The following is a 19,450-nucleotide window of genomic DNA, read 5'->3' as shown; positions in this document are numbered from 1 at the left end:
CGAGCTGGTACTTTCTCGGAAATGACAGTGGTCTGCTCGGGCTGTTTGTGTGCTTTGATGGCAGGGAAGATTCAGCATGTACAGGGTTTCGTAATTGTTCAAGACCATGGGATCGTATGTTCCGGAGAGACGTGTAGTGAGGCCTTGGTCGTAAGAACACTCGTCAAGGCACTGTGGAAAAACACCTCGACTGCTGATAGGTGGTATTCAAGCTTTCGGTCGTCATTGACGTGTCAACCCGTATTCGACGGCTGTCGTCCTCCCAAGAACCAAGTCGAATGGTGGGTCGTACATGGAGACAACCATGAATCGGGTGGAGTGAATGGTGTCTGAGTTTTCGGGTGCCCATTCCAGCTCGACATGCCCTCTTGTGGCAAACTTCAGTCCTTGGAATTCGACTTTTGGCCCACTTCGTCTTTTCCCAGATGCTTGTACTTCCAGACAAAGAACTTCCATAACAAGCTTTGGTGATATGAGGTGTACTTCGGTGTGATATTCGGGGCACCATAGCACGGCGACCTTGGGGACTTTGAGACCAGCCTCGTTCAAGGTGTATACACGCACAGTCAGGGCCACTTCCTCGTCCGGTTCACTCTTTGTTTCGCTGTTAGCAGAAGTGTGGTATGAATTGTACACATGGAATCTTCAACAGTGTACCGACTGTAGCAGAGCGATAAGGAAGATCAGATCATGGTATGTTTTTACGTACCACTTTGATGGTGCGTTTAGACCGATGGCGCTTGCTGCCGAAGCACATTTCCAGTGTGTGGATGGTATGTCAGGCCGCAGGATGCAGACTGGAGGCACTAAGAGGATGTTATCAGGCTGAGTGAAAAAAATCAATCGGCAATATTCTATATTACAATGGATGGGGGCCACTGGATTTTTAGTTATCAGCAATCAGCAAGGCTTCGTCTCACCAATGGCGAAGCACGCCTTACCAGATTGGGTTCCGACTGCAGGAAAATCGCCATCGAACGCATCAGCCGGTGAATGCACCTGGATAGAAAAGGACAAAGCCATTGACATGGTAGCTGTAGTATGCCACACATCACGCGGCCTGTGAGGCTAGGTTCGGCAGGCCCGTCTTAGTCTCATCGTTGGCGTGATGAGACTATTGGACCCGGGGAGCCAAGGCTTCTTTGTCGGCGTCATCCCCTTCGATACACGCATACCCCGCTTATCGTGAAAAAGTATAACTTTCAACGCAATACCACGAAGCCTCCTGTATACTTCTAATCAACTACATTAAGTTCATCCGCCGGGTTACAGATGCGACACAGCTTTCACCCTAACAATAACATCCTGTTCCCATCACTAAGCCAACACTTTGATGGAGCTTGATGTACGGCTGAGCGTGGGGTAGAATCTTTCGGGCGGTTCGCAGCTCGGTCAGGCAATTTAGCCCGAATCCAATAATTCTGTGCATATGCGAGAGTACCTGGCTTTAATGGAGGCGCATTTCAATGACTGGGATGAACCTTTCTTGCAGATAGTAGCCTTGTCGGAGCGCTGTCACATGATTTTTTTTGTCAAAATTCTCTCCCCGAAGCAAAAACAGTTCCATATATTCTGACCCGCGGAAGAATCTTTCATTTGTCATAGATCAGCCTCGGACAGCGGTATTTACATGCGCTTTTATCAAGCTGCTGAATCACTCTACTCACTACTACACGAGGCTCTCCCGCTCTCTGGAAGCCAATAGTGTACCTGAAGAGTTGTGCCTTCCGGTTAGCCTCACTGCCACATTACGGGTCTCAGTAACTAACCACTGAACGATGGCCACGGCATCACACATTGTAAGCAGCGCAGCCTTGCGCCCGATGGTTGTAGAGCAACAGACCATTCGCCAACGAGACTCAAGGCTGCAGAGGTCTCAACAACTATTTATTTCCCTGCCTACAAGCAGCAAGAGCAATTCGAAAACAACCCTTTTCTTCATTCAGAAACAGAAGCGCGCAACTTCTATGGCAAACGGCAGCGACGTATCCATCATTCCGCTTCACCAGGGCCCCAATTCAAGAGAGACACTACAGGCCCCACTCACGACAATGACAGAGAAGCAAGTCGGATCCTTGGTACAAGACGAGGAGATTGCATCAAGCGATGCTTCCTCGCTTCCCAGTGATCCGCCGGCAGGGTACCCCAAGTTCGCCGAACTCATGAGCGTGATCCCAGAGACAGCCGTGTTCCGCCGCTTTGGAGCCCTGAATGCGCTGAATCTTCTCTACCTCCAAGCAGAGCTGATCCACATTGAGCAGGATCTGAGAGAGGTCCAGCTCTCAGACCATAGGAGCCAAGAAGGGGACAAGTCACTCTACGCAAAGAACTGGTTCTTTCTCAGCGTCTCTGAGAAAGACGGAGACGAGGAGCAAATCCAGCTTGTTGAAAGGGCTCGCGAGAAGTTGGACAGGTACAGTAAGTACACGTTGGGGTCGTGAATGCGATATGTGTTGACGTGGTTCGCAGATGCTGCCCTCATCCAACAAAAGGAGATACTCGCCATGAAAGGACCCAGCGAGTTCGACAGGGACTTCATCCGCAAATTCCTTGCGTCGAAAGACGAGGGCCTCAACTTTGCGCTCACCGGGACTGACTTGGGGGTCTGGGGCTCAGTCGATCACCCGAAAGACTGTGCCAAAGATCTCGTTGCGCTTTGCCCCCGTCATGACGAGGATCGGTTCTCGAAATGGGTGACGGGCAAAGGAATCACCAAGTTCTTCCATCTGGGCGGTGCGCGGTTCCGCAAGAGGTCGCCCATCCACGGCTTCGTCGGCTACGAGGAATCGGATCTGCTCCGCATCACGTACAACATTACCACTATCCTGGCTTCCGTTCTTCCGATAGCTGCCATTGCTGTCTTGGCTTATGTCCAGTCGATGAAAGCGAAGCTCGGGATCATTGCTGCATTCAATGTCATGCTGTCGGTGTGCCTGACGGTCTTGACCAAGGCAAAGAGGACGGACGTGTTCGCTGTTGCCGCAGCCTTCTCAGCTGTGCAAGTGGTATTTGTCCAGAGCGGAATGAGCGGTGCAGGAGACGGTCAATGAGCAATGATCCCGTGAAGGGATGTGGTTTCGTTCCCACTCGAGTGGATGCCTTGATTAAATGCGCTTCTCACAAAATACCATTGACAAAAGGCCCGCTTTCTGCCTTTGACCGATCTCGGTTGTCCAAATAACGCCGTCGTGGTAGTTGATGGGAGAGTGTGTGGCTTTCCGTGAGCACACGCCCCACCCTCGGTGCTTTGTTCCAATAGTGGCTGGAGATAGGATTGATAGAATTGGGTATCATTAACATCAGCGCGTTATAGTGCTGTGGTTTCAGTCTAAAGCCAGAACATCCCAAAAATAAGATGCCAAAAAGAAGAGGAAGGGTGAACAAGATGCTGATGAGTTTAGTATATGGACGCCGCCGAATAAAAGGCAGTAGACTAACCTTCACATTGCTTTTGTGAATTGTGAGCTCCAGCAGAAACTCATCAGAGCTTTTGAAACGACATCACCATCTGTGACGAAGCACGATGAGTGGTAAGTCTGATCTCGTCGAGAAGGCTCACTCCGACTGGTTGGCCGTGGTTTTCTTCGGATTTGTTGCCTTTTTCGTCGCTGATTTATTTTTCGTCTTTATTTCCTTCTCCCTTGCCTTCTGCTCTTTCGCTTGCCTTTTTTGAATTTCTGGGTCTCCCTTATCTAGAATGACGGTAGTTAGTCCCTTGTTCTTTGCGCTTGGTCCAAAAGACGTACCATTCGGAGCTTTGGCCCTAACGCCGGCCACACGGTATTGGAGACATCCGGGACATCCGGGATGTTGTAAGTGATGGATAGTCGGGAGGCCAAAGACAACGTCCCACTCCAAATCTTCGACCACCAGAAATTTGTTGTAGGGCGGATCTCTGATGAATTTCTCCGTGAATTTTATCATTTGTCCGGGCGTGTCCTGGCCCAAGTTGATGCCTCGCCAGCACGTGTCGCTAAGAGTGCCGACTACCGTGACGGGCTGGCCGTTCACTGTCACCAGAGTTGGTAGTGGCTTATTCCCGGTCGGCCTTGGGTACCATCGATGGATCCAGCGTTTGTATGATTTCCAGAGTGGCCTTTTTTCCGTGTGCTGGCCCAACAAGCTGTCAGTTTCGGTTTCCTCTTCATCAAGGCCATTCGATGGCTTAAAGTTGCCCAGCCTGCCTTCACGCCCGCCATTGGCGAAATTCTTCGAGATCAGACCAGCAACTTCACACCCTGTATCAAATTTTGCAACAGCAGGTTCAGATGACCATTCGTTTCCCGGGACGTCTTCGAGCCCGAATTTCACGTATCGCGTGTAGTCGTCCTGAAAACGAGTTGGGAATTAGATATACATTTTGTCAGTTTGTGAGGTGACGTCCACATCGCATACTTGCAGTGGGCAGCATTTGCCAAATGTCGGACAGGACAGTCGATCGAAACCTGGCATCGTCACAACCAATGCAGTGGGCGACAGAAGCCACACGTAGCCTTTCCGAAGGGTGCGCAAAGCTTACGCGTGACCCTGGCGGCCCACTGGCTCCAGGCGAGATCGATTTGGGCGAGGGCGCGGTAAACTGGGCTCGACTGAGGGCCGGAAGGTGGCAAAGCCGAGGACACCCGAGCTTAAAAAGAGCAAGTGTCGGCGGATGGAGAGGCTCAACTGAAAGAGCGGTAGAGGGAATGACCAATGCGCCAATCGTGGTAACATTTGCGGACAGATCTGCGCACATCGAGGGGGGATCGCTACAAACAGGTCGCGTCAGTCGGCCGCAGGAGAAGCCTCTACTAAAAGCTCGAATCCTGCGTAGCGAGCCTTGCGTAACGTAAGGCGATTTCGGAGCTGGCGGTAGGTCTGTGTGTTAAGACAGCTTAAATGGGGTGTCGAATGAGGGCGAACAATACGCAAGTGCGTATAAAGAAAAAAAAAAAAGCCCGTGATGATTAAGCTTCCGAGCGTTTTCAATTAATGCAAAAGTGCTCCCTGCTCGGCTTTGTATGAACAGTATCCATCAGGAGTGGGGCTTAGCTCTCACGCAGGTGACCAGTCGCCGACTCCATCATTTGTAGCCACCAGACGCGCTGTTGCCCCGATAGCCTGCATTCCAGACGTCGTGCTACATCTCTTCTCGTAGTACCCAGCCCGTCGGCCAATCCAATCCGCTTCCCTATCACAAGACGAGCTGATAGGGCCCCGCATCTGCGAGCGACGTGCAGCTGAAGCACTGCTTATTATGCATCTTTGCTTAGCAGTGAGTACGGTCCGCTTTCAATCATCCTTTAGCTCACCGCCGTTCTTGGGCAAAATAACCAAAGCACACTTGAAATGCACATACGGTGGAAGCCCGAGGAAACATACTCTGGGAGCTCCGACGCTGCGAGGTTCTTGCGCATGCAAGAAAAGGAACTTGGAATCTGAAGATTGAACATTCTGGCCAGGCGTGGAAGTAGCCTGTTCATGTCCTTGCGATCATTGTGCGACTGCAGGGATACATCTCCGAAAATAGCTAATTCGTGAACCGTGAACCAGGTAGCAACAGCATCAACACACAGACAGCATGCACTCCCTTTTAGCCTGATCGCGAGCTACGAAATCATTGAACGAACTTTTTTCAGTCGTGCCTGTCACTGCAATTACTCTCATGAAGGTGAGAAATGTGGCTGGTGGTGTTGCTGGAGACGCCTTCAAAAACTATTCTGCTACAAGGTCTCGAGATTCCTGCATGGCGAGAGTGATGGAAACTGGGCTCATCAAAGATGGATAGAAACTCTATGGGTAGGGTCTTCTGAAGAACGGGGCTGCTTGATGCTACACAGGAAATGTATTAAAGGTGGGCGCAGCCATGGTGCATATCGAAGGGAGCTTGGAACCGCAGCAGCTCCCTCCCCTGTTGCCAATCGGGGGGCTCGTTGGTGCATTAGTGAGCTTGGCGATTTCAGTATGAAACAAGTCTGCATTCACGCTTTCTACTGGAGGTTGAAGAGTGAGGCTTCGGTTGAGTGTCCCGGAGGAATGGGCCTGCAGGTGGGCTTTAATGACGGGTCATAAGCGACTTCGGTATGGTAACTGGTGTCTAGAACCGGTTGCTTTTATCGACCGGATGAGGACGATGGCCGTCGCCTGCGGTGCGGGAGACGCGTGCAGTATGACTTCTCGCGATTCGTTCTGCTCACATGCAGTTGAGGAAAACGGAAGCCTCGAGAGCTTATGTGTGTCCTTTTGCCCATGCATGGTGTGTCGCACAGCATGAAAACACATCACTTCCCCCAACGCATCGGGTCCGTCGCTCGGTGTGACAGCAAGCGCCATCGGTAGCAAACAGCCGATCAACAGGAGGACGCTCTCGATCCATGTAGAACGATATGCAAGTGTTGGTCAAGCTGACAAGCATAGCGCCACCATCTGCAATGGACAAGTTCCCGTTTCCCATGCCCACCACCTGCGCCGCATTCGCCGTATGGTGGGCAACTGCCGAGCGCTTCCAAGCCAAGGAGTGAAAAATAAGAAAAGAGATGAGGTTGGATTAAGATACTTGGATGCGCGATCCCGAAAGTATATCTCTGGGGCGTCTCGCCCAAGGCTGCGAAGCTGGGCCACACGACTGGGGCAAACCCCTACCCCGCAGCTCGTGCCGCCCCTCTTATCCTCTTTCTTCCCATGTCCAACCAACACGGTACCCGACATACTGCTCAATCGCGATTTTGAGTCATGCTTGACTTGTTCTGGACTTGCGATGTTGCCCGCCGGGGAAGCCGCCGACTGAGTGATGATCCGTTGCCGTATGGCATGGTACTGCAGCCATGGGCAGCCAAAAAACCGGTAGCTTCTGACAGTTGCGGTACCGCTGCCTTGGTACCATCGGAATTCCTCAACAACAAAGTCTTAGCTGCCCCACCACAGCAATGGAAGTCCTCAGCTTTGATAGCACTTTTTGGCACGTCCCAACACCACCAAAACTTTACCATCTCCAGATCTGCTTCAACAAGGGATCTCGCAACGCCGTGCAACATGGCTTGGTTTCATTGAGTAGTGGCTGATGTCTTGCTCACTTCTGATGTGGTACTTCAACTTGAAAGATCATAGCGGATCAATCGTTCTTCACACGCTTGGTATGTGTATATCCACTAGATCTGTGGTGGAACCCTCGCATTTTGTGCAAGATGGGGGAGCGAAAGGTCTCATCCCATCCAAAATACCCCCAAGACAAGTGAAGCGACAATATTTTTCTGTATCAGACGTCTCCTTGATGAGTCAACAGGACGGCGAAGCTCACCGAAAGTATTCACGTCCACTGCAGCTTATGAGCACCTCCATTCTTATAATCGTCTGCGCACTCGGCAAGAGATTTTTTTTTTCCTGGTTAAGTGCAACATTGGAGGAGGTAATCAGCTTGACTCTGATTGTATATAGGCTACATAGAAGCTCCGGCATTGCTCTCTATCTCCTAAAATCGGCAAAGCTTCATCAATGAATAATTTCACGTCAAAATCCTCCACTCAAGTTATCAAAGGAGCGCCCCGTCGGCCGTCAATATCTCGCTTGAGAAAAGCCCACAAGTAGAAAACGGTCATCCGAATACTTAATCGTTGATGGGTTGCTTTCGCAGGCTTTGTGGGGTCTGAAAGGTACTATTTCACCATTCATCTGTATCATAATCTGTGTAGTTCTGAAAATTTAAGTGTTCTCCGCAGACGTCATCATACGCTCATACGAAACACAGAAAGGGTGCACGATGTTGGCCATCTACGAAATTGGCATGCAGATCGAGCGCAATGGGAAGACTGACTGGGTGGTAAGCAATGAAGGTTCTATCCCAATTGAACGATTCTATGGTGATCCCCGAAGGTGAGCCGTGGCGGATAATCGGAGGCACTATCTTTGAATGACTGGCAGGTCCAACTGTCGCTGGTGATTCTGGTTACCAGTGGGCTTGAGTCCCCGATGTGATGCAGTAGCGAGATTTTGGAGGGTCTGGTCGAGGTAGCAAATCAGCCTTGTGAGCTGGGTGAATGCGTTACACGTCTTGGCGCTACATGGCTTCGATTTGCGTGCTCGCTTTGTTCTGGTAGTGATGTCTGCCATGTTCCGAGGATCGGAATGGAGCCGAAACCAATGACAAACACTGTGGCAGAAAAAGTAACGCGAGTTGCAGGATAAAAGGCTCAATGGAGCCAGGAAAATGTTTCCCAGTATGTCCAATTCTTTTCCGGCGAGCTCCAAGACACCATCATCAGATAAATTCCATCAAAGTCATGTCCTGCTTTTCCCTGCGACGCGGTCAAAGGGTCTGATCTCATTCAACCCGCACCAGTGCCAATGCTAACGAACAATACTGTGCGGGTTTTTAGGACACCCCACAAGCGGGCAGTAAGGCCTTTTCCGTTCAAGTCCAAACAAGTACTGCAGAGGGCTACCAGGTGCTCAAGCTTGCCGTCATGACCATATATGGCAATCAGAGCAACGTCAACCTGGTTTCGCCGAGATTTGTCACAGAAGTTCTCGGAATCGGTATCCAACCATGGGAAACGACTGTCAGTACGCCTCAGCTCAACGGAGGCTCCCAAGCAATCCGGGGCTATGCCGATCTGTATTGGTGCCCAGAGGGGACATCAAACTTCAACTGGACTCGATTCATGGTCGTCAAACATCCGGACCCCTCTTTTGATATCGTTCTTGGCTGCGGAGATGCTGCCAATTATGGTTTGGCCTGACAGGGAAAAGACTACAAAAGTATGGGTGCTCTTACCCCATTGCAAGCGAGACTGACACTACCACAGCCTGTTGATCTGGGAAGAGACCGCGGAAACACTCTGGCCAATGCTCCAAAAAGAAAATCGGAATGACACTACCCTAAAAAGTATTTGCTGATAGGGATGGATTACGTAAACTGGGGTGGGATTCTCATCAAGCACATACTTACAAACGGACCACATTCGTTCTCACCCTTGCACTTCAACTGTATCATTCGCATCCATCGTGACCTGTCTTTGCAGTAGGCATTGTTGCTAGAGAATTATGGTTGAAGTATTCGTGCGGACAAGCGGGCTCATCTTACGCGAAATGCTCTGGGGATTCTCATCACCCTGTATCCGAAGCTGCTTACCAGTACGGCTGACGGCGGCAGCTTGTCGGGCCCGGGATCACCGAAGCCAAGCATGAGAAGAACACGCATGCAGCCACTTGTTGAAACGTGGCTAGCAAGAAGCCACATGTCTCCGGCGAACGGCCCTTCTGTGCTAGGCTGGTATATGGCGGTGTAGTTGTCATAGCGCCCTTTATACAGAGACACTTCTCAAGCATTTTCTTTCCTATGTCCGTGATAGCATCTTGAGATGGCGTTTGTTTGATAAAACCCATTCACTATCAATTGGAACAAATTCATCCCTTAGCTCATCCGTGAGACAAAGATGATCCGGTTACCCAGCCAGGCAACTTGATTGGCGTCTTCCAGAGCGGCTGAACAATTCACACGGGAGGAGATCTACGATGGGAGGGCTTCCGATAGGCCACAGGAAGCCTTGGTCTGATAATAGTGCGACACATAATGCAACAGTTCAAGGGATTTCGGAACTGTGCCTCCATACTGTTCATAGCCGTCAGCCACACCGCTGCCTACCCTATCATGAGAGCCTGGCTTAGGTTGGTTCTCGGATTGTTCCATGTATGACAGTGGCTGACGGTGAGCAATGGCTCGAGGCAAACCCCAATAAGACACCAAGGCTTTGTAGTGACCATGTGGTGGTTGCACCTTTGCCGGCTTCAAGAACAACGAGCAAAACCTTGACTCGGGATGTCCCTACTGTGGCATGAGTGGGGGTTACATTGTAAGGGCTTGGCCTGTGAGAGCTCGAGCCCGACCTTGCACGGAGTAAGCAAATTCATGCAGGGAAAGATGGATCAAGCGGTACGGTGACGCGTAAATGGCTTCCATCAGCTTCAACACTCGAACCACTGTTAATTACTATGCGGCGAGGCTTCATTTCTTTTCTGGTGTGGGGAGCCCTTTGCCTCCACTTGATTTGATTTTTGCTTTTTTGGGCCGCAAGTGGGGGTCGATGGACGTCGAAAAGAAAAGAAACGAAAGCCCAATGGCATCCTGCCGACTCCAAAGCTAAAAGAGAGGCTGAATCAGCTTCTCTCTGCGGCTTAGCAGGTCAATTGAATCTAGCGTTTGTGTTATGAACAGTTGGGTGGGCTCTCTTACACAAGAAGCGCTATTCCGCAGCTCAAACACGTTACCAATTTTTACTGAATCTTGGACCCGATATCACGGCGTTACACAGATTTCTTCCCTTGTTGTCTAGACGCAGTATCGCTTGTACGACGAGTCGACTGCTCTACACCCAAGCTGACTTCCTGCATGAGGCGGCGTCGAGACCCTGCCGACCTTGCCGAATGTGAGCACCTGGCGTACACGCGATCCCTTCCGCGGAAATACGTAGTAGTTCGGCTACGCCGTCGAACTTGCTATCTGTCGTTTCATGACCTGCCCCCAAAGCTCAGAGGGCTTGAATTTCCCGTCACCCGCTGTGCCCCGGTTTTGGGGTCGGGACGTTGCCGCCAACTGCAACATCACCTCCCCATTATGCATGTGAAACACAGAAAGTTCAGCCGCGTATGCAGGGAACCGATGACCACTCGATCATCGGAGCTCTCAAACCCGATAGAATCACCACCAACGGCGAAATGGGAACTGATGTGAAACAAAAGGCGGAGGATACCAAAGATGGCAGTATCTAGCGAACCCGACCGCCCATGGTAGTAGGAGCTCTTGCCTGTAGTCAATCTCAAATGCTCTTCGGCTCAGCAGCTTGCATTCATCCATCTTCACTCAACCACTACTGTGCAAATGTTTGCCAGGTACCAAACTTGAGGCAACGCTGCCAACATCATCCATCACCAAAGGCGGAGTCGGAGCGGAGCCTATACATGCGTAAGTCCATACCCCAAAATGTACAATCGCATGCCTGGCTACTGCGGACTCCAGTAGTCAAAGTCGTCGGATACCGACCTTGTCGGTGTGCATCTGCGACAGTGTTCACAATGTCGGGGGCATTGGGATGCGTGCGCCGTTATCCAGCGGCGGCATCAACCAAGTTCCTTTGATCCCCACGCCCGTCGCATTCTCTACGCCTTGCGACTCATAATTGGGGTCGGCGTCCCTCCGTCAAGGGGTCGAGACTGGGGTGCAAGCCTTTGCTTCCCTTCCCGTCGGAAAGCTCGATCTGAGAAAAACTTGCAGGCCATTGTTCCTTCCACAGCTCGCCCGTCACCACCAGGGTGTATTGTGTTCGAAGGAAAGGCCTACGTAGGCTGGGTTGTTTCGATGGTCTCCGTGACAGCCGAAGGCGCGGCTTGGGGATTGTGGCGTCATTGGGCTCTGATCTACACCATCGGATGGTCCCTGTTGAGTGCCGGGGATGTCGCCCGAATCCGACCGTCATTCAGGAACCATCTCACAGCCGCGAGCCGACTCATGCAAGAAGGTAGGGATGAACGTCGGGATACGCTTGCGTGTGTCGGCGGCTGCGATCAGGGTATGCGACAAACTACTGAAGCGGACACGTTAACGGAGTAGCAGGATGGCGACATGTTGGGCGGCAGTCGTCGCGACAACAGCGTCTTGGAACCGACGTGTGTCAGGGCGGAGTCAGATAGTCAGAGCAGAGATGGCGCGGCCAATAGGCGCACGGGCGTTGGGCTTAGTCACATCGTCGAGGTTTCACGAGTGCCGTCTGCACAAAGCGGCGGCGGCCAACAAGGTGCTCAAAATCTCCAGCCTGCACCTTCCCCTTCTTCCGCTAGCGCTCGCCTCGAGCTTGTCGCTGTCATCTGTCTCCCAACCTCCATCTGAATTCCTCAGTCCCGCTCCGCGCCGCGCAATCGCCAACTCTCCGCAGTCCTTACTTACTTTGCGCCAAGCCTTGGGGGCAAACATGGCGCTCGACAACGACACCCGCGGCTGGATCATGACCGCCATGAGCGGCATAGGTGAGCGCCCGCTGTCCGTGCCCGCGCCGGCGACAGGCTGCTAACTGGGGTGTTTTGTGGGGGGAAAGCATGCGTGCTCGGAGGTAAGTGCCGACTCGATGCAGCTGCCCGCGCCCAAGGCACTGATTCAGCCCTGCAGCCTCCGTCATTTGCATCGACATCGTCGTCAGGAAGTTCCCCGGCAAGAAGAACTTCAGGGTCCAGGACAGCAACACCTTCCTGTCCGCCTCCCTGAGCCTGAGTTTCGGCGTCATGGTAACACTTCTCCCTCGTCACCTTATATCATGCCATGCTGACCATCCCAAGCTGTTCTCCTCGCTGTACAGCATGCTGCCCTCTGCCAAGAACTCGCTGCAGAAAGGCGGCCACTCGCCCAAGGCTGCAGCCTGGATACTGATCGCCTGCTTCCTCGGAGGCGTTGTTGGCATCCAGCTGGTCTCGCGGGTTATCCACCGCTTCATACCCTCGCACATTGTCGACTGCGACCATAGCCATGGTGACGAGGAGTCGGCAGAACAGGACCATGCCCTTGACAAAACCTCTCGCTCCCCTGAAGATGACGAGCACGAGCACGACCTTCCTGGATACAACGGCCAGCAACGCCTTGGAGTCCCTAACAGCGCCGCCGTCAGCCTTGACGCCTCGGCCAACAGCGACATGCCGAACAGCACCGATTCCTTGCAGCCCCACAAAAACTACCCTTCCGCGCGAAGACCGTCTTTTCCAGCACAGTTGGCACGCAAAGCCTCGAAAATCGTGCTGAGGGCAAAATCTCATTGCGACGAGATTGGCCCCTGCCATGGCTTCACTGACCCTTGCGGCTCCGAATGTTTCAAGATCGTCCAAGCCAGAGGTGGCACCCGGCTTCCCGTCCATGCATGGCCTCGCCAGCCCGGCGTGGCCAGAAGTGTCACCGCACCCCACGCGGGCAGCACGTTACACGCTGAGCGCCAGCCCCTGCTCCTGCAAACTCCGGAGTATAACGGAGCAGACTATAGGACCATTTCTTCGACCGCCTCTCACGGACGTACAAACGGCTTCTCGAAGCCGCGGAGCACTCATTCGACTCACTCAACCCATGATCATTACGATCATGACGACCATCACGATCATCACGATCATGAGCACGAGCATGAGCATGAGCACGAGCACCACGACCACGACCACGACCACGATCACGACCACCATGATTCCCACGAGCAAAGCCATCACCACCACCACGTACCCACCAACGCCTTCATGTCTATTGGTCTTCAGACATCTCTCGCCATCGCTCTCCATAAACTTCCCGAGGGCTTCATCACCTATGCCACGAACCACGCCAACCCAACGCTTGGTTTCGCCGTCTTCCTCGCTCTCTTCATCCACAACATCACCGAAGGTTTCGCCATGGCCTTGCCCCTCTACCTTGCTATTAACAGCAGATGGAAGGCCATGGTGATCAGCAGCATTCTGGGTGGCGCAAGTCAGCCTCTTGGTGCCGGTGTGGCTGCACTGTGGTTTAGGATTGCGGGCCGTACCGGTATCGGTGAGCCGGGTGAGTCGGTATACGGGGGCATGTTTGCTGTAACTGGTAAGTTTCATCTACTAACAAATTCCATGTCCTGGGCTGACTTGTCGTGCAGCCGGTGTCATGGCCTCGGTAGCGCTCCAACTCTTCCAGGAGAGCATAGCCTTAACCCATAGCCGGAATCTCTGTATGATATTCGCATTCGTTGGCATGGGCATCTTGGGCGTCAGTTCTGCTTTGACGGCGTAAGTGGCGTGGAGATTGCACGTTTGAATAAGCGCTTTGCGTAGTTGGCGTATGCTTGGAGGCTGGCGATCTGGGCTTTTCATTCGGGCGGCAAAACCCGATGGAGATAGATTTGGTTGATACTTTTTTTTTTTTTTGGGCATAGCTGCGCAGACGGATTCGAGAATTGAAGCATTCTTTCGGTTTAAAAGTGTACACCTGCGCGGGTCTTGGGATGGCTTACGTTTTGAGTGCGTGCAGCAGGTCATGAAACTTCCTCCATCCTTTCTCCCAGCGCGGTCATGCTGCAGTCCTCCTTGTCCATGGTCATGAACCCTGCTAGTTGGCTTTGCCATGACTGGCTTCGCATCTTGTATGACCATGAGTGTAAGACCGCCGCACTTCTTCCACCCACTCCACCGAAGACACGATGCAGGCCACCTCAGGGTCATAATCGGAAAACGTCGGAATCTTGTCACCGGACTTAGCCAGCTCAAATTGACCTACTTCTTGATAAAGAAACGGCCAATCAGCGGACATGAAACCTTTAGGAAAGCTAGCCGCGGTCTTTGGGGGTCCATCACATTCTTCTGAGCCATGAAGACGAGATTGCCACTCAGTCTCTCCGGGGCATTCCTCACCGTTGGGCTTCTGCGTTCGGAGGACGATTCTCAAGTCCTCTTGCTGTTCCCTCGTCGCCTTTGCACATCGTCTCCGTTGCAAGTGGACCTGATGTGATGACGTTGATGGTGTGCATCGTCTTTCTTTTCAATACACTTCGCACGCTTCTGGAAATTGGACTTCATCATTACTGTCGAATGCTGACGCTCGGCTATTGTGCCGCCGAGGTGGGCCTCGAGTACCACGACGAAGCGCAGGGGCAAGTGAATAGTGTCGACATTTTTCGTACGAGAACATCTTGCATCTTCGCAGTCACCTTCCACAGGCTGTGTGACTCACCGGAAGCAGTGTGGTTTGGGTCGTGGCTTTTTATGATGAGAGGTGGACGCCGTTTTCCGTGGTCTGGTCAGTTCTGGCGGACGGACCCAGGGGCACTCACGTGCAGGATGCGGTGGCGACCGTGTCATGAATCATCGCTCGCGTCTTGTGGTGTCTGGGAGTGCGAAGGGTAATGCAGGGACGCCGCTGCTGCGCGTGGGAGTTCCTGGTGCTGAGGGCACGCGGCATGTTGCTGGAAAAGGGTGAGGCGGGGAGGAGGTACTTCAAGACTGCGGATTTTGGACCGAGAGAGGGTTTTGCTGAACAAGGGAGACTGCTATGTCGCTTAAGTGGCACATCACCTTTCTCATGCTCCACTCTGGCTTTCCTTGTGGGCCTGTTTACCTCGGTGGCCGGGTGCGTAGTGTGGAGCATGTCCTCCGCACTCAATCTCGCCCTTGGCACTATTTTCAAGTAATGCTGCCGTTCAGTATCAGAGTACACTGGAGCTCCGCATGATTATTAGCTCCGCATCCGTCAGTATGTCAAATAGCGTGTTTGGTGAACGAAAGACACGCCATCTCACTTTAACTTAAAGTATTGGTAGACTTTGGCACTAATATCTGTACAAAGCAACGAACCCAACACAGAGTGCAAAGGTCGCCCTTCCTATCTTACTCGGTACGGTGGGCAAAGCCGCTTGAGTGAAGAAGGAGAACGAGCGGCTGTCGAGGCAAGCTATATTTAGAGTGGGCTGGAAGCGGTCTTGGGTTGGCACGTGGAGAGACGAGCACACCTCCAGTCATGTGCGGAGTGTAGAGGTAGTCTTTCCAGTCGCGCAAGGCATTTCCGTCAGATCTGTTCTTCAACTTTCCACGTGAGCAGGTCTGCACTTCAGTGGTGCAATTTTGGAGACGGCACGTTCGTTTGCCAACTGCTGTATTCGCGGTTGATATTTCTCCGAGCCCAGCGATGATGCAGTTCGTATCTACCAAGTCTTGCGATCCACTGGGCTTGCGAATAGCCTTGAGAACGACAAGACTCGAGGTCTCTTCTTTCACAATACCTTTGCCAGGTACACTTTTCCCTTTCCGCATTTAATCGTGTCTGAATTTGCCATACCTGCCGCGAGTCAACCTGTTGCTGTCCATCGCCACAGATTAAACCTTAGTCTCATTATCACTGGAACATGATGTTATTAAAGATGATGTTATATCAGTGCGTTCTCAATTTTTGTCCAAAGCGGAAGTAGAAATCCTTTGTGGCGAATAGACGCCAGTAGGATCTTGCGGGAGATCTTCATCCCGTCAAGGTTTCAGAATCATCAGCACATGTAGCAAAAAGGTCGGGGATAGTGTATACGTTGTTGCACAAATCAACGCGGAAGACTAATGGGTAAGAGCTTGGGGTCAGAAAGAAGCTACAAAAGCATCCAAGTTCCGACAATCTTGGGCCCGCCAATGTGCTGCAGCTGGCAAAACGGTTCACTGAGTACGCAGGCTCGGGCGTACCACCTACGAGCTCGTTTTACTAAATTGTTGGGCCCATCATCCCATGTGGGTATGAAAAGCAACTGGAGGCGCTCGAATTACATCTTGTATGATCGTTCAGACCTGCGCAGCCGCATCAACGAAAGTAATGATGTGAACAATGAGCCTTCGGAGCCGACGAGGAACCGCGAGAAGCAAACATCATCTGAAACAAGAAGCAGATAAGGTAAATATTATGGGGAGAATGTTCAATAATCAAGTGATCACTCAAGGGACTTAGTGCCAAATATGCGAAGCCGACAGTCGTCCGTCTTGCATGTATCCGGGCTTGTCGATTAATTGACTCCGCCTGATGTTCTGCGGAAGTAAAGTATCTTCGGATATTACTTATAAGACAACATTCCATCTCTATTGAATTGTGCTGCTCATCATCAAGAAGTCGTAGGGATACCGCCCTCCATTGTTCGGCAATGGCGCAAATGGCCACAAAAGTCACCCAACACCAACTGGCAGACAGTTGACGCCGAATTGGCCCCAGCTGGCCCCAGCAGTAAAATCTCTCTTTTTGACTTGAATTGTTGAATAGCTGGAGTGACGGGCGGTTGGATAGTTGATTTCCTGGACAATGTCACTGTAGAGAAAAGCTTATACGAAATTGAAAGCGAAGAAGACATTTGGGTAAGCGGGAGAGAGAGTTGTCACGCGTAGGAAAGGATGCACGTGGAAGAAGAGGCCATGGGGCACGAAGTCCTCGACAAGTAGCAGCCCCTGAAGGGTCTTTGCCTCAACAACCAGGTGATCGTTCTGACCGTACCGATTTTGAACAGCCCGGACTTCAATCATGTCCAGAGTTCTGAAGTAAGGCAGCGAATGAGACCAATTCGATATAGATGAGGGATGATAGAGTTTTTCGAATGATGAACCTAGTATCTACGCTATTTAGCAATGGCGCACTATTGTTGTCTGATACGGCGGATGACAAAGCATCGATGCCCTTTGCAGCTGCCTGACACCAATATTGCACCATACTTGCGCGGGCAGTTGAATGTAAGATCCAGACCCGATTATCTGCATTTAAGACTCACATCTCCATACGGATAATAGATTCAACTATTCGTAGGAAGAGTATCGCGTCCTCCATACATGAGATGTTGTAGAAGCTAGCATCTGCAGTTTGGTGAGACCTGTCCAAAAGGTCAAAGCATCTTTGTGCCTAAATCATGGGGCAATGCTCCTCTACGAAACTTGCTCATCCCTTCGAGGGAACAATGTCTCGATGGTCGTCACTGAATGGCTGGCCTCTATCCATTGCCTCATGCAGTAGTTCGGCAAAGCCACTCTCTGACAAGTCATAGCAGTCTACAGAGATCCACACCAAAGTCCAAGCGTCTATACATCCAGGCGAGCTTCAGGACCTCACAGCACCAGTGTCTCAAAACCCGATGCACCCATCCATCTGCAACGGCATTCCCCGCACCGCAGGCCATCGAAGCCGCCACGAACAACTCACCTCTTCCATCCTTGCATCCCGTTGCAGAAAAGAAAAAAAAAAAAAGCGCAAAACGCAGCAGCATTGCCAGCGAAACACGCTTCCATCCTTCCCCCCCTGCCACCGCTCCTCCTACTCCTCCCCATCCACGTCGCCCTGCAGAAGCCCACCGCCTTCGATTGCATATTTACTCACCGCGAAACCCAACCATCCCCAGTTCTTCAGCGCAACCCGACCCCACTTTATCACACCACACACCCACGCACATCCGAACAGCGAACCCCCCCACCTGCAGTCTCAGAGCCAAAAAAAAAAAAAAAAAAGTGTTACGAACAACCCCCACCACACGCATAGGAAAAAAACCGGCCCGCCGGCATGGACGGGGGCCGGGGGCGCGGCTCACCTTCCCGTTGCGGCAACGGATCGCTGGACAGACAGCTGGTTGCTGCGTTCGGAAGATCGCCTGTACAGCGCCGGTGCGGCGCATCGAGGGGGGGATGTTCTATGGATAGACCGGGGGGAGGGGCGGTCTTTAGGGGAGCCAATAGGGGTTGAAGCCGGACTGCTGGGTTGCAGGCGGTGATGGTGTGGGTGGGTGCATCATGTCGCTGCATGCGTGCATGGGTTGAGTTGGCGATGCAGCTGGTTTTCTGCGGCGGCGGCGGCGCCGACGGGCGCCGAACAAGGCACAAGGGGGGAGAGGAAGCGAGCGAGGGTAATGCGTTGTACCCACAAAATCCCGGTGCCTGCGGCCGCGGCGAATGCGGGCTGCGGAAGTTTGGGTAAAGAAGCAAAGAAAAAAATCAATTCAGTGGCAGGGCAGAAGAGAAGGCGTGCAGAAAGCAGGAGTCAGGGTAGGAAAAAAGGAAAGATAGGGGAATGGATGGTCAATGGGCAAAAAAGAAATCACGTAGTGTTTGTAGTCCCACCGGGCTAAGATACTTGTTAGATTGTATTCTGTTGACGGTGCTGGCGGCAACTGGAAAACTTACGATCGAACCCGGGACCTTTCGCGCTCCAAGAATTCGCTCGGGGAGGAGGAATTGCTGTGAAGCGAACGTCATACCGCTAGACCATAGGACTGGATGATGATGATGTAAGCAATGACTGGCTGTGATTAAGATCGTGAGTTGCATCTGGGTTGGCGGTGAGTATCAGGACAGAATCCGAAAGGGGTTGGGTGACGAGGCATCAATTTTGTTCCGGGGAAATGGGCATCACCACGGCAGGAGGATAGGAGGCTGAATCATGGGCCGCGCACAGTTGGAGTAGAACAAATGCTTCAACAGCGGTGGGTTAGGGTTCCGGACCACAGCAGCCGTTGCAACAACCGGCGTCATTGAGCACACTCTCGTCTTGTCTGAGAAGGATCCGGCGGGGTGGGTGGTTATTACATGCAAATTTCCAGCAAATTGAGGCGTCCAAGCTCTCTCATCCGCCTTGCGCAGAACGAGGCGGGTGGGTTCCCAGCGCCTCGGTTGTCGTTGCATCGTCTTGCGCTCGGACAGGCTGCGCAGGGACAGAGGATGCCATGGAGCGCCTGGCGTCGTCGTCGTTGCTGGGCGCGAAAGCGTCCGGGTACACGGTGAAACAGACGGACTGAGCACAGGATTGTGCAACACCTGAAACTTTAACGACCATGCACTAAGAGAGAAAAGACAGGAACCGGCCACGCCGAATGAGGCGGCCGGCGGTTGCGCAAGTGATGACAAGGGCACCAGGGCGTCGCAAACGGCCCCAGGTGCGCCTGGCGCGCTACGGGAGGCGGACCGCGAGAAAGCTTGCGCTAGGGTCTCACCGAGA

General features: G+C 52.3%; 2 protein-coding genes and 1 non-coding gene across 3 annotated transcripts; 2 read left to right on the top strand and 1 right to left on the bottom strand.

Moving 5' to 3' along the window:
- Positions 1-1,967: 1,967 nt before the first annotated feature.
- Positions 1,968-3,050, top strand: SLS55_002145 (uncharacterized protein; the record flags this gene model as incomplete). The annotated part of the gene is made up of 2 exons (XM_066773629.1): positions 1,968-2,418; positions 2,470-3,050. The coding sequence occupies 2 exons, from the start codon at positions 1,968-1,970 to the stop codon at positions 3,048-3,050; spliced, it is 1,032 nt and encodes a 343-aa protein (XP_066636196.1).
- Positions 3,051-11,939: 8,889 nt separating this feature from the next.
- Positions 11,940-13,680, top strand: ZRT3 (Zinc transporter; the record flags this gene model as incomplete). Its single annotated transcript, XM_066773628.1, has 2 exons — positions 11,940-11,994; positions 12,134-13,680. The coding sequence occupies 2 exons, from the start codon at positions 11,940-11,942 to the stop codon at positions 13,678-13,680; spliced, it is 1,602 nt and encodes a 533-aa protein (XP_066636195.1).
- A 4,931-nt stretch (positions 13,681-18,611) lies between these two features.
- On the bottom strand, positions 18,612-18,729 carry SLS55_002143. Its single transcript has one exon. It is a non-coding gene; the product is annotated as a tRNA-Val (tRNA).
- Between the last annotated feature and the right edge of the window lie 721 nt (positions 18,730-19,450).

Source organism: Diplodia seriata (genome assembly GCF_021436955.1).
Source record: "Diplodia seriata strain FDS-637 chromosome Unknown scaffold_2, whole genome shotgun sequence".
NCBI classification, from domain to species: domain Eukaryota; kingdom Fungi; phylum Ascomycota; class Dothideomycetes; order Botryosphaeriales; family Botryosphaeriaceae; genus Diplodia; species Diplodia seriata.
The sequence above is the reverse complement of the archived record's forward strand: the minus strand, read 5'-3'. Positions and strand labels throughout refer to the sequence as shown.